The sequence below is a fragment of the Diabrotica virgifera genome, chromosome 10, assembly GCF_917563875.1.
Source record: "Diabrotica virgifera virgifera chromosome 10, PGI_DIABVI_V3a".
NCBI lineage: Eukaryota > Metazoa > Arthropoda > Insecta > Coleoptera > Chrysomelidae > Diabrotica > Diabrotica virgifera.
Genome location: NC_065452.1, coordinates 12,691,270 through 12,709,340, shown reverse-complemented (window position 1 = coordinate 12,709,340; position 18,071 = coordinate 12,691,270). Strand labels below are relative to the sequence as shown.

The 18,071-nt window shown below is 33.3% G+C and overlaps 1 protein-coding gene across 3 annotated transcripts in view; it reads left to right on the top strand.

Annotated features, from left to right (window-relative positions):
- The window catches only part of LOC114329551 (prolyl endopeptidase), a 170,945-nt gene that overhangs the window by 98,287 nt on the left and 54,587 nt on the right, over positions 1 to 18,071 (top strand). For 2 of the 3 annotated variants that reach the window (XM_050641308.1, XM_050641306.1), the window contains exons 2-5: positions 8,270 to 8,366; positions 9,666 to 9,873; positions 12,735 to 12,938; positions 13,004 to 13,086. In XM_050641308.1, coding sequence (XP_050497265.1) covers positions 8,301 to 8,366; positions 9,666 to 9,873; positions 12,735 to 12,938; positions 13,004 to 13,086 — 561 coding nt within the window. In that variant the 5' untranslated portion in view covers positions 8,270 to 8,300. Of the gene's footprint in view, positions 1 to 8,097; positions 8,221 to 8,269; positions 8,367 to 9,665; positions 9,874 to 12,734; positions 12,939 to 13,003; positions 13,087 to 18,071 lie in introns of those variants that run through there. The other variant, XM_050641307.1, reaches the window with a different exon arrangement.

The window sequence follows — 18,071 nt, the reverse complement described above, 5'->3', positions numbered from 1 at the left end:
AAAATGTCAAAAAGTTGTTCAGTTTGTGTATATTCCCACATGACGTATACGCGAAGGTGGTGCAGTTTGAAATCGCTTCGACTCTCGTACGGCGGGATACACGGGAAGTAGGTTCAAGCCCAATGCAAGTTATATCATTTTTTTTATAGATTTTATGATTGTAAGTATATTATTATATAATTTTTTTCAGAAAATACGTATTTAATTAAAATTTTTGGCAACAATAATTATTGTTGAGAAATCATTTGTGGCATTTTTCAATGTGTTTGTGTGTGTGTTTTATTCTTTTATTTTTTTAATTTTTGGTATTGTTTTAATAAAAATTTTTGGAAAGTAGTAGAGAAACTGTTTAAAGTATATTGATTTCGTTGAAATCATATAATAGAAGTATAACTTCTTACGTGCATACAAAGTACACACATTCTTTTTTTCCTTATCTATACCTTTACAGTGAACTCGCATTAATTAACATCCTGTTTATGTTTTAAACATCCTGGCGTTCCTTTCCTAAGGTAGCTGTAGCTCCTTGGTGTGACTGTGTTATTTGTAGCCCTGAATTCAACGAGGTTCAGGCTCTAAGTATTAGCTGGCTCGTATGCGGCTTTGAAGTACACGAATATGTGGTGGGTGTCGACGCCGAACTCTAGGGTTTTTTCAAGGATCTGCCTCACTGTAAATATTTGGTCCGTTGGTGTTTTATTAGGATGGACAGAATACGGTGGACAACACTTTATATTCCATGTTGAGTAGAGTGATGCCTCCATAGTTATCACACACCATCATGTCTCACTTTTCGTGTGGAGGACACAGTACACCCAACTTCCAGTCTGTGGGTGTTTCTTTCTGTGCCAGATTGCAGTTATCATTTTATGCATCTGTTTCAAGAAGATGTCGCCGCCGTTTTTGAAAAGTTCGGCAGGGAGATTATTCGAACCGGGGGCTTTATTATTTTTCAGTGTTAAGATGGCTTCTCTAATTTCTTATTTGGTAGGGACTGGCTGCCGATCATCTTCATTTATTTGAAACATGGGACCCTCCATCCCGCCATCTTCATGATCGCCACTAAGCAGTTCTTCAAAATGTTTCCCCCATCTGTTTAGTATCTGTTCCTTGTTACTAATTATAAAACCGTCCCTACTTTTACAGACTATTATTCTGGGTTTGAATTATTTTCTGCAGCTGTTTATCTGTTGGTAGAATTTTCGTGAGTCTTTTCCATTGTGGTAGTGGTAGTTAGTGAGAGAATGTAGGTAACTGCAGGAAAATCAGAAGAAATACAGGAAACAGATAAAGATAAAGATAAACATAAAGATACAAAACTAACTGAAATTTATAAAAATACGAAATATGATTAAGTACCTCTTCTTGGAAATAAATATCAAATAAGCACTGGATTGAAAGTAGTGAAAAAGCCACGGGAAGGACTATGTCCAACAGTGTGTAGATCTTTAGATCGATGTTTATATAAATAGAATAAATATTATAAAAATCATTACGAGTGTATAAAAATATCGATGACAATGTCAAACCAAATCAGGAAAATTATTATTAATCATATTGTTATAAACTAGATTATAATCCTAATCTTAAATTACAACGGATTAATTTCAAGATAAAATAACAAATACGAAGGTAGAACATATCATGTGATATTAATTACGTCAATAGTAATTCTAAAATACAAACAAAACAAATAATATCAACATATGGTCTACCACACGTTTACATTATTAGCCCTCTAACCTTAGGGGAAATGGTTAGATAGGGTAAATAAAATATCAATATATTTGCCAATTAGTAAAAATGTTACCCCTCATCAAGTGAAGTATATAGTATATTTTTTGAAATGGAAAAGACTGACATGTTTTGTACACGCTTACGACAAACGAATGAATGGAAAGAGCGATCTCATTGAATTCCAAACAATACAAATTTATTTCTTTAAAAGTAAAAAAATATCAAAAAACATCTAAAAGACAACAGCATTAACCCTTAAACGCCCAAGGGTGGGTAAAAAATGTTTTATTTATTGTTAAAAAGACGACTCTTTATCGAATGTTAATTTGGTTCTACCGATATTTTTGAAAATAAAAGTAATACATATTTTGAGTTAAATATGGGTGGGCACAAAATGTCCACCCTTAGTAAAACTTATTATAGTCGGTTCGCTAAACTCAGACACAACTGCCTAGTGATTTTAGTACGTAATTTTGCCAATTTGATAAAATTGGCAAAAAAAATAATTACTAAATAGTTAATAATTACTAAATAGTTCGTAATCTGAAACAAAAAAAAAAAAATATACCGACTAAAATCTCTAGCCAGTTGTGTCTGAGTTTAGCGAAACGACTATACTAAAGGTTTCTATATAATTCTGCGTTGGCACGAATTTGTTTAGAGTCGTAAACATTATTTACATTATTAGACATTGCTTCGTTGAACGCATTTTCCTTATAATTTACACTTAACCATTCATAATGGAATATAAAAAAAAACGTAAGTAATAGAAGGGTTATTTTCCTCCAGGAGCTAGGCATCGCATTAATAAAGGCTCTTGTCCAACGAATGGTTGAGAATCTGAAGAGGTTGCATATTCTTCTTGAAAATGGTTATTCATTTAGATGATTTACATGTTTACTCCGATCGGAGTACGAAGGGAACCATTCTCGTTGGAACTTTACCGCGCTGAGCAGATGGGACGTGAATTATAAATTGTAAAATTCCCTCATCTTCCTTAGTCTCAGCATCCGTTATGGCTTGCAAATTGTAGAAGCCTCGGAGGTGTTACCAGAGAAGGTTCCCATTGTTTTCAGTCTGGTAGGATGTGGAAAAACATTTTTGGTGTTGTTTTATGTGCTATTAGATTGAAAACGTACTCTTTTGCTAGCAGTTGCCGCCAGGGCATCCCTGCCATTTCGTTCGTTGCAATCCGTGACTGCACGCCGGGGTTTGTCCTAGTTGGGTCAGAGAGAGCAGCATATGTGCTTCCTGATGAGAGACTAATAAGTTTCGAAACCGGTAGAGGTGCTTGCTGCACTGAGTGGACTAGAATATGATGCGGCTGTATTTTCGTTTTGCAACGAAATTGAAAATGGTTATTCATTTTTGATCTACATGCTTACTCTGATTGGAGTACGAAGGGAACCATTCTCGGTAGAACTTTACTGCGCTGTGAAGATGGGACTTGAATTATAAATTATAAAATTCCCTCATCTTCCTTAGTCTCAGCATCCGTTATGACTTGCAAATTGTAGAAGCCTCGGAGGTGTTACCAGAGAAGGTTCCCATTGTTTTCAGTCTGGTAGCATGTGGAATAACATTTTTTGGAGTTGTTTTATGTGCTATTAGATTGAAAACTTAGTCTTTTGCTAGCAGTTGCCGCCAAGGCATCCCTGCCATTTCGTTTGTTGCAATCCGTGACTGCACGCCGGGGTTTGTCCTAGTTGGGTCAGAGAGAGCAGCATATGTGCCTCCTGATGAAAGACTAATAAGTTTCGAAACCGGTAGAGGTGCTTGCTGCACCCTCTGATTGAACTGGAATAATAATGCGGCTGTAGTTTCGTGTTGCAACGAAATTGAAAATGGTTATTCATTTTTCATTAATTCAGTTTTATTCATGTTTATCTCCATACCCACTTTTTTACCTTCTTTAGCAAATTTCTCACTTTTTTTCTGCATGCTCTGTCTCTTTGCTGGAAGTAGGCATACATCATCTGCGTATTTAAGATCTTCTAATAATCGTTCAAAGGTACTCCAGTGTATCCCAGTTTTACCGTTGCTGCTTTTTCTCATGTATTAAACATAAGAAAATCACTTCTTTTCTTCCACCCGGTATAAGCTCAAAAAAGAAGTTTGAGTAAACCTTTGTCCAACAGTGTAATACCAAAGAAAAATCTAAAATAATAAAAAAATAGCGGAATCCGTTAATCTGTTTACGAGAAAATTCAACTGTGAAAATGGGTATAATTTTTTGCGGTTAAGTTTATATTAGAACTATTAATAAAATTAATAAACGTATTTAATGCCCACTAAGGTTATAAGCAAAGTTACCTTCCCTAACAGACTAACAGATATGTCTTTTGCCGAGGGAACGAGTTTAAAATTTTATTGTAAAAACGGGTGGTGCATGCTAAAATGTAATTACCTTCAACTTGTTGGTAGGTGGTTGGAACTAGTTAATTATTAATTTAAAGGAGTGCCCCTGTATTATAGTGTATACCTACATTGTACCTTGCGTGTATCGTGGATTTATGGCAACACCTACCTATTCTAAAAGTATTCATTCATTATGCAGAAAGAGAATTAGTTTAGAAACTTGTTTTCGGCTTGAATTAAGAAGAGTAGCTCAAAGGCGCCAGTCACTAAATAAAAAATATATTTTTAATATTTAATAGAAAATACTGAAAATATTCAAAATTAATTATGGTATAAGGGCAGATACTAAGAAAATTAATATTATAATCCATATTTCAAAAATAACAGTGCATATTTTTTGAAAATCTTTGCATAATTATTCGCATATTTGCGCAAATTTTGCATATTTTTTAATGTCAATTAAAATAGTATAATATACATGGTGTATCATTAAGAATGTCCAATCTCTGACTTGTTGATTCTAGAACTCAAAATATTAAGATTTAACCCAAATCACTTAAATAAAATATGGCTCCTTACCGAGTTACAGAGTTTTATTTAAATATTTAAAAACTATTTTTACCCAGTACATACTTTAAAATTATTTGACGTATCCTTATCATACTTTGCAGAAAGTGTGGCTACTATACACCCTATTAAATTGTGATAAATAAACGTTTCTAGCTACTACCAGAGGCGTATGACAGGGGATAGTGAATGGTTAACCCTTCCCAAATTCTACGCTACTGGAGGAATTACTATTTTAGCGCAATTTTTCGATTCTCCAATACTTTCTATGTAAATAATATACTCTTGATTGCTAACGATAAAGTCATTAGTTTTCGAAATATTTGAAGTCAAATATGAAACGGCACAGTTATTTTGATTAATATATTATATTGTGTCGCTTCATTTTGAACTTCAAATATCTCAAAAACTAATGATTTTATCGTTACGAATGAAAAGTATATTATTTACATAAAAAGTATTGGAAAATCTAAAAGTTATACTAAAGTACCTATTCCTTCAGTGGCGTAGAATTTGTGAAGGGTCAACCAGTCAATTTCCCATTTTCTTACTCCTCTTGTTGTAGTCAAAAAGGATTATTTAACATAAAACCGGGTGTCCACTTATATTTTCCCCAATTTTAACTGCCTATAACTTCTAAACGGCTCAAGATACAAATATGCAGTTTTCGCTGAAATGTTTTATTTTAGTAAAAGTTTTGTCTCAATGGATTGAATATTTTATATCGCTTTCAAATACGAAAAAAAAAATGGCGGATTTTTGAAAAAAACGTTGTTGACTTTTTTTTAATGGAACACCCAGTATATTTTTCTGTAAATTGAAAGAAAGATCACTCACCTATCCAGCGATATAAAGTTTTTCAAAATCGGTTGTCAAATCACTGAGTAATTAATTTTTAAAATGAGAGGTGCAACGTGGATATCACATACCTAAATAACATAACTAAGCAAATTGATATTATGTTATGCGATTTCCACATTGCATGTCTAACTTTAAAAACTAATTGCTCAGTCATTTGACAACCGATTTTAAAAATTTTTATATCGCTCGATAGGTAAATGACCGTTTCTTCAAATTTTTAGATAAAAGTACCATTTCTTATATCGCTTTTAAATAAAAAATGGCGGATTTTTGAAAAAAAACTTTGTTCACTCTTTTTATTAAAGCACCCAGTACATTTTTTGGTAACTTGAAAAAACGGTCATTTACCTATCCAGCCATATAAAAATTTTTAAAATCGGTTGTCAAATGACTGAGAAATTAATTTTTAAAATGAGAGATGCAATGTGGAAATCACATAACAATATCATTTTGCTTAGTTATTATGTTATTTAGGTATGTGATATCCACGTTGCACCTCTCATTTTAAAAATTAATTACTCATTGATTTGACAACCGATTTTGAAAAACTATATATCGCTGGATAGGTGAATGACCTTTCTTTCAATTTACAGAAAAATATACTGGGTGTTCCATTAAAAAAAAGTCAACAATGTTTTTTTCAAAAATCCGCCATTTTTTTTCGTATTTCAAAGCGATATAAAAAAATTCAATCCATTCAGACAAAACTTTTACTGAAATAAAACATTTTAGCGAAAACCGCATATTTCTATCTTGAGCCGTTTAGAAGTTATAGGCAATTAAAATGGGGGAAAATATAAGTGGACACCCGGTATAGTAGGATGTACACAGGGCCGCCGCTAAAGTGTTGGCCGCCCGTGTGCAACTTAATATTTGCCGCCTCCCTTCCAACATTACAGAAATCTATGTAGATATTAGTATTTAAAGAAATGTGCAGACTTAAATAGTAATACTTAAAAATTTAGACTAATATCCATGATCCAACGTCGATTATATGTACTAATATCCTAATTTTAACGTCCGTTTAATTAAAATAAACCGTGAATACCTAGATGACACAAACACATAAAAAAACTAAAACCGAACTTTTCGAGCTTTCGTTTTGGAAAACTTTTTGACAATGTCTTTAATATCCAATGTCGCACACACTTCATGTTCGATGGATAACATTGCTAAACCAGAAAGTCTATCTTGCTTCATTTAGGATCGCAAATAGTTTTTAATTTTAAGTTTTGAAAACGATCCCTCACCCTTAGCTACAGATAGTTAGGCCAGACAAGCGACAATTTTATGTAAATTATTATTTTTGAGGTTGCCAAGTGCCTAAATTGAAGTTTAAACATTCAATTTCAAGATTCTGAAGAGTAATCGGGGCTTATGTCAATTTAGACCGTTGTTTTTAATTGTTATAATTATGCACGTCTACTCGACATTTAAGGCGCCGCGCCGTCGTCTCGCGTCGCACTATATATGGTGCGTCCCTGTCGCACTTATATCTACATATTATACGTACTTATAAGCGAAAAATTCCCAACAAATACTTGACATTTATTAAAAATTTGTAATTTATTTACATAGTTTTTTTAATAATGTATTTATTTATTCATTTAATTAGTGCCAATTTGCTAATGAAATGCGCCAATCACATAGTGCGACAGAGATGCTCCTTATAGTACTATTCCATAATTAGGCACCAATGACTGTCCATATTTGGATTTGTACATTAGTTCAAACTAGTATCAACATTTTTTCAAGTCGTAATGTTTTATTTACAGAAGGTCATAAAATATCAAGATAAAGGTATTATTGATACCTATACGCAATGGCATAACAAGTCTGTATTCATGCATAATAACCAATAATACTCATTGAATATATTTACCTTTAAAATTTTCTGCGAGACGATAAAATAAAACGCGCCTGTCAGACACGTATCGTTGGCGCATCTGACACAGAGGTGTGAATACGATAATAAAGAGAGCGACGGAAATAGAGGATGGTCTTGTAGTGCGCATCCAATTTATATTTTCGGAGAAATCAAGGAATTCCATATTAGGGCACTATTCCATATTTGGATACTTTCCTCTAATAGAGCAAAAAAGGTGAACTTTTAAATTTGTTTAAAAAAACTGTTGAAACAATTTTTGCCCAAAAATTTTGCCCGATACCCTTTAGATTTGTTTCAAAGGGACATTTTTGAACAGGATTTCGGAAAGAAACTAAATCAGAAATTTGTTCATACGGGAGCGGTCTCACAATGTGGACTAATTTGAATTATAATTTTATAGTTCACAAGTCTGCAACGGTAAACACTACGATCCAGTATTATAAGTTGCCTACATTTGGCGCAACTCGATCATTCATAATACTCCGGTAATATATTTCCGGTGCTTAGCATACAAGAGAGAAGAGAGTAAGATAATCTTCGCAAATAATATTGAGTGATTTTAAATTCATTCCTGAAAAGTAATAATTATCTAGAAAATTATTTATAAAATTCTAAATTTAGGCAACTCAACTCTCATTTCACTACAAAAATGTAGGACTCATCCAAGATGTCAAGATGAATTGCCAAGTGTCAACCATGTGTCAACCAAACTCTTCATGAATAAATCTGGATAACCAAAAATTAATATCTTTATTTTTCTCTTTATATTTCTTTCAGTTCAATTCATGAATACATTTTTCAAAAATAGGGAACTCTTCTCTATATATTAAGTCAATATTGCATGTGTTAAAATTTTAGGAATATATTTCTGTTGATTTTCTCCAGAAGAATGTCTTTTAAATACCCAGAACCTGCAAGAGATGAATCAATCAAAGACACCTATTTTGGAACTGAGGTAATTTACTTATATACTAATTATAAGTTCAAATGTTATTTGTAAATCTATTTTATTATTTTTGTACAATATTGTATTGTTATACCTTGGTACCAACATAAACAAACAGCCAATGGGACCACTCTATTGAAATAAAACAGCACCTAGGAAAAGCAAGATGAGCGTTCCTAATGATTAAGTCTCTTTTCAGAAGTCACGATTTCCACTTTTGTACTAAAATGTCTATCATTTGATGATTTTTTTTCATCTATTTTCTACATTATTATACAAGTAGAAGCTTCGACACTTTCTGAAGCTTCTTTAAGAAGATTCAAGGCCTTTGATATGTGGTGTTACAGGCGCATTTAAAGAGTTTCATGGGTAGATCGTGTGACTAATGTTATTGACCTACATAGAATGGGCAAGGAATACGAGATTATAACACAATCAAAGAGCGCAACACCTGATTGCCAACACCTGGAACATATAGGCACTGTAAGAAGAAGAAGTATTGTTGTTATAAATATCGTGGGCGTACTGGGAAAATCCACTAACTCCATTTTTTTCAATTTTGACATTTTACTACCAATAACTCCACAAGCATCAATATTTTAACAGAAAAACCCTACATCTCCAAATTCGTCATTCACAGTGCTTAAATCGGCACATTCAGTGACAAAGAAAATCAACTAACTCCACCTTTTTCAAAGTTTTCATGAACAAAATAATGCTTTTCCAAATATTTTTATGTACATGTATGTGCACAACACCTGTGCTTAACATCCTTCAAAATCATATCCAGGTACCAAAAGTTGAACAGCCAGTATATCCGATTTTTAAGAGGTAATCCATAAGGTACAATAATGTGTAAATGCGTTTTTCTGAAAACTTTACTTTTGTGAGTTAGTGGATTTTCCCAGTACCCCTACGATATATTCTACAGATATCTGCCTATGCTGTTGTAAAGTGTTGTTTATGCTGTTGTAAAGTATTGTTGGTGTTGTTTGTTAGTATATCAACTGAGGCTATGCAGGCAACAAGGGCGAACTCAACTTGGGCAAATCAACTTTAGACGATTTTTTTTTCTTTTTACCATTCTTTTCTATGTTACTGCCTTCACATGACAAAGTGATTAATTAATTCATAATCATAATTATTATTGTCTTCAAATTATTGAATTAAATAATCAAGTTTGTTGAGTTTGCCCTCACTCAACAACTTAAAAATTGTGTTTTTCTTGACACGATTTTCGAGTTCACCCTTATTGCACCTGCACGCATAGCTTCAATTTCTTTTAGTAATACCTTCATATGTTCTAAGGTTACCGATCCATATCGTTGGTTAGAAGATCCAGATTCTGAGGAAACTCAAGCTTATGTTAATTCCCAAAATGCCATCACTCAGCCTTATCTGGAAAGCTGCCCACACAAACTTCAAATTAAGAAAAAGATTACACAATTGTGGAATTATCCTAAGATGTCAACCCCATTTAGACATGGAACAAAGTATTACCAATTCCGAAACACAGGTATATAAATATCACACATCCCATTCTAAACAGTAGCAACTCAAAATATTACCTAATTGAAAATAAAATGGAATTTTTTGAGTTAACCCATTAACGCCCAAGTTTTTTTTTATTTAAAAATCTTTACTTTTAGGGTTAATTTGATGAAAATGTTAATAATTTAATCCAAAAAACAAGTTTTTCAGTTTCCTGTCTTTTTTTAAAAAAATTATATGGTGTTACCATATGGTAACGCTGGGCGCTTAAGGAATTTTTAGGATCGTTGACACCAAATTTTTTAATTTTTTTTTAAAAAATTTATTTGAGAATATTTTCATCGTCTGGTGTGGTATTGTATAAAACAATTAACACACAAACCAACATTGCATTTTTTACACATTGTTCATCCAGATGTTGTACATCTGTCTCCAGCACATCGCCTTCTACTGCTTGATGTAACAAATGGTCGAAGCGATCAAAACGAAGATCTGGCAAGTTCTGTCTATGTAGACTAGGTCTTCCTGTATATTAAGGGACGACTTCCATATCTTGCGAGAAGAACTTGGGCCAATTCTCTCCTAAACGATAGCAAGGATATATTTTTTGTATTTTTTTATATAAATGCCATGAATTATGGACTGCAACATCCAACAACCATGTTACAATTTGCCAGTACATTTTTTTACTGCAAATTGCTACTCGGTAGGTTGAAACACCTTGATCCATCCAGTCGGTACCCATCATATTTTGTTGTATACAGCAATATAGTGAGGCCGATTTACTTAAATGTGGCCTTTTTCTTCATGAGAAAATCTTTTTACTGTGCCCAATGATGAACCACCACAACTCGTAGATGCTATTGTAACAACAGAGTTATCTTTCCATCGCACCAGTAACACTATCGCTTCTGCTAACAAAAATCCACGACTGAAAAAAAATAAGAATATGACTCTGTAAGCGCCCACCGCAACCATATGGTAACGGCGTACTTTGACTATTCCTACTGAATTCGCTACATTTAATTGTTGATAAAATACAACAATTTATAATAAGTTGGGGTATAATAAACTTAGTTTTTTTTTTAAATATGCAAATATAGTTACTAGAAGACTATCAAAAATTGCTTACGCAAAAAGGATGTCCATCTTTTTCTATAAATTTAAACCACACTGTCATATGATTATCCCTCAACGGTTGAGAAAAGGCTAAAATACGAATCCGTTACGTTTTATGGGTGCCTGAAGTATTCCTAGAAACGATAGTTCTCAAAATATGTGGCTGACTAATTCCATGGGCATACCACAGAATTTTTAAAAATCATGTGTTTTACGTTATCACATGGTAACGCTGGGCGCTAATGGGTTAATACACTTTTGTGAGAAAGAAAAGAAATACCATTTTCCACGAAATTTAAAAAAAATGTTAAGATTTACTTTTAAAAAATCCTATTATTCTATAAATGAATGTGTTATTTTATATATTTTATGTTTTGTGAGCTTTGTTACACTGTGAATATTGTACTATACAAATTAATGTTGTTTTTTATACTGAATTTTGTAATGACGTATCCTATACATTTTTAATGTCTTAAAGCAGTGGTTCCCAACCTTTTCCTATGATCGCCCCCTTAGACAGGTTTCACCAGTTGTGAATACTATAATTGCCCCCACCCCCAATTAAATTGAAACAAATAATTAATCAGTACAATATTTGTTTATTTTTACATTTCATAAAATGATAAGTGGTTAGTAATAATTGTTAATTTCTCCCTCTCCCTTGGGCCTGGTATCCCTCACATAATATCTTTTTTGTCTGGCTCAATGTTTTTTTTTTCTTCCGGAAGCCGTCCGTGCATGCACCCCGGTGGCACTGCAGCTTTTCAGCTTATTGTGCTTCCTGGCTCAATGTTGGTTAATAGGAACCTCAAATCGCCTCTTTCTATTATGTCGACCCTATTTCTTTGTTTGTTTTTCAATATACATACAGAACTAAAACCTTTCTCCACTAGATATGTTGTGGGGAATGCTAATAATAGTAATTTGATTGCATTCCACAAGATTGGATACACTTATTTTATCCGCTGCCAAAATCTTTCATACTCACACTCCCGAAACAGACTTTCAGAAGGACATGGCGTTGACTTCCAATCTGAAAGGATCGATAAATCAAGTTGGCATTTTCAGACTAGTCAAATCTTGGAATCGGGACTGCAGATCTTCTTTCAATGTTTGAAGATCCTCAGAATCGCCACAAGAAGATTTCAAGTTGGGGAATTTGGTCAGATCTCTTCTCTGTATATTTTCTTCAAAAATAGATAGTTTTTCAATGAATGTTCCAACTACTCCCTTCGCTTTGGCCATATTTATGTTCTTCCCTTGTAGTTGCAGGTTCGTTTCATTTAATTTTTCAAAAATATCTGATAAGTAAGCCATGCTATTTCGCTTCTCATGTAGTGCTGTACTCAGTGTGGGGTCAGTAGTATTAAGAAATTCAATAACAGTATCCATGAGTGAAGAACCGCTGTAAGCAATTCCCTTTAGAAAGCTAGCGGACTTCACTATGGATGACTTCTTCATAGCTGTAGAATTAAATTGTATCATGATTCATAGCCCTCTGTTCCTATTAGACGAGATGTTTGTGTTATGATTACCTGCATGGGTATATCCTGGATGGATATCCGATCGAAAGTATTGTATTTTTTTTCTCAATTACCCATTTCTTGTTTCCCGGATGCTAATCCCCCTCTTCGCTCTATTGCCCCCCGGTTGGGAATCACTGTCTTACAGGACCAATAAAGTATGACTATGACTATGACTTTTGAACGGGATGTGCAGTGAGTTATTTCAACTGAAAAATATCTCTAACTTGTTGATTCTTTTTAGGGCTTCAAGATCAAGGTATTATATATACAATGGATAAATTAGATGATGAAGGGAAGATATTTTTAAATCCAAATACATTTTCTGAAGATGGTACAGTTGCATTGTCAGGAACATCATTCTCTGAAGATGGCAAAACGTTTGCTTATGGTTTAAGTTCTAGTGGATCTGACTGGGTTGAAATTAAATTTAGGAACGTAGAAACGGGTAGGTAATGTGAACTAAGTACTATTATAGAAATATAAATACTAAATTGTGGTAATACTTTTTAGGTACGGATCATGATGAAATCCTCAAGAAAGTGAAATATTCTCCAATGGCTTGGATGCATGATAATATAGGTTTCTTTTATGGGGTAATGAGGCAAAATATAATTGAATTAACAATATTTTATACAGTAAAACCCCGATTATTTGTCCACGGATTATCAGATTTTCGGTACTGATTTTCCATTACAAAAATTGTGTTTTTGAGGTTTTATCAAAATAGCATCACAGTAAATTACTCGGCTGAAACTCTATACTCTGTGAGAGATGCAATAGTTAGCAACAGTGCTTGGTGAATCCCTGGAAATCATTCGCTTTTCTTCTGCTGCGTGTGAAAGTGTGTTATTTAGTTGCACGTTAGACGGAGTCACTACCTTGCTATATTTTTAACACGTGTTGTCAAAATGGCAGTACTACTGTTAAGCTGTAACCCTTATTTAGGTTAGTGGCAAGCTCAGCCGGGCGTAGGTCATGTGCTTGCCAAAATAAACCACTTTTCCAAGGATATAAGGAAGATTATTCAATAAAATTCAAAAATAACTTCTCGTATTCGTTTATTAACCGAAAATAAATCTGTACGAATGTATTGCTGTTTTAAAGGAATACTAAAGTAATTAATTAATGAAATTTAATAGTCAAAGGAACTAATTGTTCAGTAGTACTTACTTTCGCTGATATTGGACTTCAAGAGGGCTACTTATCTGAGTTGGTTCCGGCGAGGGATCTCCGCTGCCGTCCTCAGATCTTCGAGGGACTTCGGCTCCTGGTAGCCTCTGTTGGTTGGAGTTGTGTCCAGATTCAGGCCCTTATTGCGATATTGTCGGCACCGGGGCGGCTGGATGTCTTATTGTTACAGTCACAGCATAAGATTGTTGTTAGGAGGCTCTCCCCAGCGACCCAATCAATGGCAGCTATGTATGCATTTGATCCCGCTTGGCGGCGCTAGTGTAGTTAGAGGTCAACGTTTTGACAATTCGTGACGTTTGTATATGGTGTTTTTGATTACGATTTAACAAATAATAAATTATGGCCGAAAAATACGGTTCTTGGGCTGTTTGTGGTAAGCTTCTTGGGATGTTTGTTACTGGAAGAAAGGAAGCCCTTATTGAATGATAAACTATATTAATCATCGTCTCAATGTTTTATTTCTAAAGCTCAGAGGGTATAGATCTGAGGGTATTTATTTGGTCTTATACACACTAGACTCACTCCCCCACGAGTCTAGTGTGTATATGATATCTGCCTTACTTTTTTATCAATTTAAAATTCCTAAATAAGTATGCCCAGAATTAATGTTTGTGTTTATCTCATTTAAAAATGTGATATTTTCAAAATATGGCCGCCATGACAGTTGCGCATTTGGGGTAAATTTGGTTTAAGCATGGGTTGAGCGCAGTTGATTCTGCAATATTGCCTTATTTAAAAAAAATATAATAATTCCTTATAGAAATATAGAATGTGTTAATTTAATTAAGTATAATTATTTGGGTGTTTGTCTAGGTGAAAGGCGACCTTAAATTTAAGGTGAAATTAGAAAAAATTAAGGTTAGGTTTGATCAGGTTATGTTTTAGTCATTAAAGAATATTTGAATGGTACTAGGTCACTTTAATTTTCAGTTATTAACTTGTTTATATTATTTTTTTCTGCTTCTGTTCTGCTCTACGGAATGGAAGCGTGGACATTAACTGTTGCATCTATGAATCGGCTCGAAGCTTTCGAAATGTGGCGTTATAGGCGCATCTTACGTATATCCTAGGTTGACCGAATTACTAATGTGGAAGTCCTGCGTAGAATGGGGAAAGAGTGTGAAATTCTCATAACCATCAAAACAAAAAAATTAGAATATCTAGGACATGTAATGAGAAATCAAGAACGTTACGGCCTTCTCCAACTGATTCTCCAAGGGAAGGTATGTAAATGGTAAAAGTGGACCGGGAAGAAGACGCATTTCCTGGCTTCAAAATTTACGAAAGTGGTATAACACCACTACCACTGAACTGTTCTGCGCTGCGGTAAACAAAGTTAAGATAGCCATGATGATCGCCAACATCCGAAACGAATAGGCACTTTAGGAAGAAGATATTATTTTTGATTAAAATAGGTTTCATCAAGTTATGTTTTAGTCATTTTAAAGCATATTTTAAAGGTAATATGTCACTTAAATTTTCAGTTAATAACTTGTTTATATTATTTTCGATGACGCTAAGTTAGGTTTGGTCAGGTTATGTTTTAGTCACTAAAAAATATTGAGAACTTGTAGAACAAATATATTTTTTTATATTTCCACTTTATAAAAAGCGATTGTAGATGTGGCAACAGTGTGAATGTATATTAAATTGCATATCTTATTCCGTGCGTTTTTAATAAATTTTGATCTGAATTTTATAGTAAACTTTTCTATTTTTTACAGTCGAATATAGGGGCAATACGTAATCTGTTTCAACAAATTTGTTATTGCAGATACGTGCATTTATTGTCAGCATATAAGCATTGATTAATAAATATAGGAGGAAGATACGAAACCCTGTGCATTATTTTGTTTCCTTTAAAATCTGCCTGTATAGTGGCGCGCCTAGCGTATATTTGTTGAAGCTAGCCAAGAACAAGCACTTATTCTACGTGGTCCGTATTCAAAATTTTAATGCACAGTCGCTATCATATTAATCTGTATTAATACCTGTATTAATTTTTTTCTGCAAAAACGTTGAAAATATAAATTGACTATAGAGTTTTTTTCACTAGTCTTGACATCACAAGTAAATACTTTTCGAGTTATTTGCGCGTGGATATATTCATGTTCCAAAAAAAGTATGTTTCATGAGGAAATGAGTAAGTATTTCGCCAAAAAAAAAATATTCATAGCAAAAATACAGCTTATAAAAAAATGAAAAAAATGTTTTATATATGACATATGAAGTAGACCCAGTAAGAGCAGAGTTGTAGCTAATAAAAAGTAGGTTCTTATTCGTCAAATTCCAAATTGAATATTTCTACGTGAAATAACCAAAAAATTAAGCACTTTTCGGGGAAAACTCATCATAACTGTTTTAAAGTGTTTAAAAACAGCTTTATTTTTTTAAGTTTCTAGTATCAGAAGTAAACAAGTTGCGCACAAAATAAAGTTGATCCGCTTTTTTATAAAGAAAATCTTAAAAATCACCTCTTAATTAGCATCCCAGATGAAATTAATCAGTAGCGCTTCATAAGTTACTTTACGTATATGTATGCTTATATAGTAAGTTTCATCGGTTCAAAGTGCTTATTTTTGAAAGGCTGTAGTTAAAAGGGATTCAATGGGTCACTAGTCACGAGTATATGCAAATTTGGAACAGCCATATCTTAACCAATTTTTGTGTTACAGAAAAACAAAATATTCAGAAAAGCAAAACCTTTACACTTTGGGATATTTCGTATCACTGATAATTATAATGTTATTTTGAAAAAAAGGCATTTTTCTTTCAAAACAAAAAAAATTACTGTAAAACTAAATTTACGATAAAACTTACAGATCATGACAAGGCGAAAACGGCGGGTCCGCTGGGAAAAATATTCCCATGAGATTATTTGGCATAATCACATTCGTGAGACATCCCAGAATAAGGTTCAAGAAGTCGCCCACGTGAAAAGTGGTTCAATTTTTTTCTTAGCAATTTTTTTATTCAAATTGCAAAAATCAATATTTTTGGCTCATACATTTTTTTTGTAGGTTTTTTGGACCATTCTGGATAAAAAAGGTCTCTTATTATTTTTCTCTAAAGTTGATCGTTTTCGAGTTATAAGAAATTTAAAATTGAAAAAAACGAAAAATAACTTGGTTAAAAGTTATTATTATGAAAGTCAGAAACTGACTAAATCAAAGTTTAATGCCCCCCCCCCCCTACAAGATCCTGAAGAAATTTTTGTCATTATTTTATTACTAAGCTGTTATTTTTAAGTAATAATAATGACCGCCATGCACGAGGTAGGCGGCCGTAAATGTGAGTGCAAGTAAGATGCACAATTGGACTGCCGGAGTGGCATCTCTCTCGCACTCAGCATTTACGGCCGGCAACCACGTGCATGGCGCTCAATATTATTACTTAAAAATAACAGCTTAGTAATAAAATAATGACAAAAAATCCTTCAGGATCTTGTAGGGGGGGCATTAAACTTTGATTTAGTCACTTTCTGACTTTCATAATAATAACTTTTAACCAAGTTATTAAGCCTTGAAAATCGCCATTTTTCGTTTTTTTCAATTTTAAATTGCTTATAACTCGAAAACGATCAACTTTAGAGAAAAATTATAACAGACCTTTTTTATACAGAATGGTCCAAAAAACCTACAAAAAAATTGTCCGGGCCAAAAATATAGATTTTTGCAATTTGATTAAAAAAATTGTTAAAAAAAATTTGGCCCACTTTTCACGTGGGCGACTTCTTGAACCTTACTCTTGTTAGAATAATGTAGGTAATCCTGAGAATCTAATATCTCACCTGACAATACAATCCACGGTGGACGCCTACGCAGAAATACAAGGCACCTTTAAGAAGTAAAGTTAATAATAAATAATTCAATAAGTATACTTAGTCACGATTTTCCCCCTAACTCGGAAAATATCGACCGCATGAAAAAACTTGGAAGAAATTGTAGGAAATCGCAACAACTTAAGTCCTTACCATTTTTTCGAAGAGTTTAAAGTGGCCGAGGGGTTTACTTAGTCAATTTTATATTAAGTAAATGCCGTTGCAATATCTCCAAACAAAATATACCATCATCAGAAGAGACTGTAATTAACGAAAATACTTACCTAATTTTTTATCGAGATTATGAGGCAAATAAGATAAATGTACAATATCTAAAATTACCCAGTGACTTAAATCAAATTAAAAGACAAATTACAACTACAATTATTCTTGTTAATTTAAAAACGAGTTTAGAAAGTAATACATAGGTACACTCCAATAATTATTTTAAAGATTGCCATTGTTATCGTTGAATGAGAACTCAAATTTAAATACATCAAAAGAAATAAATAATTTTTATTATAATCCGATCGACCCGACCGACCCCAAATTCCGATAACCAAAGCT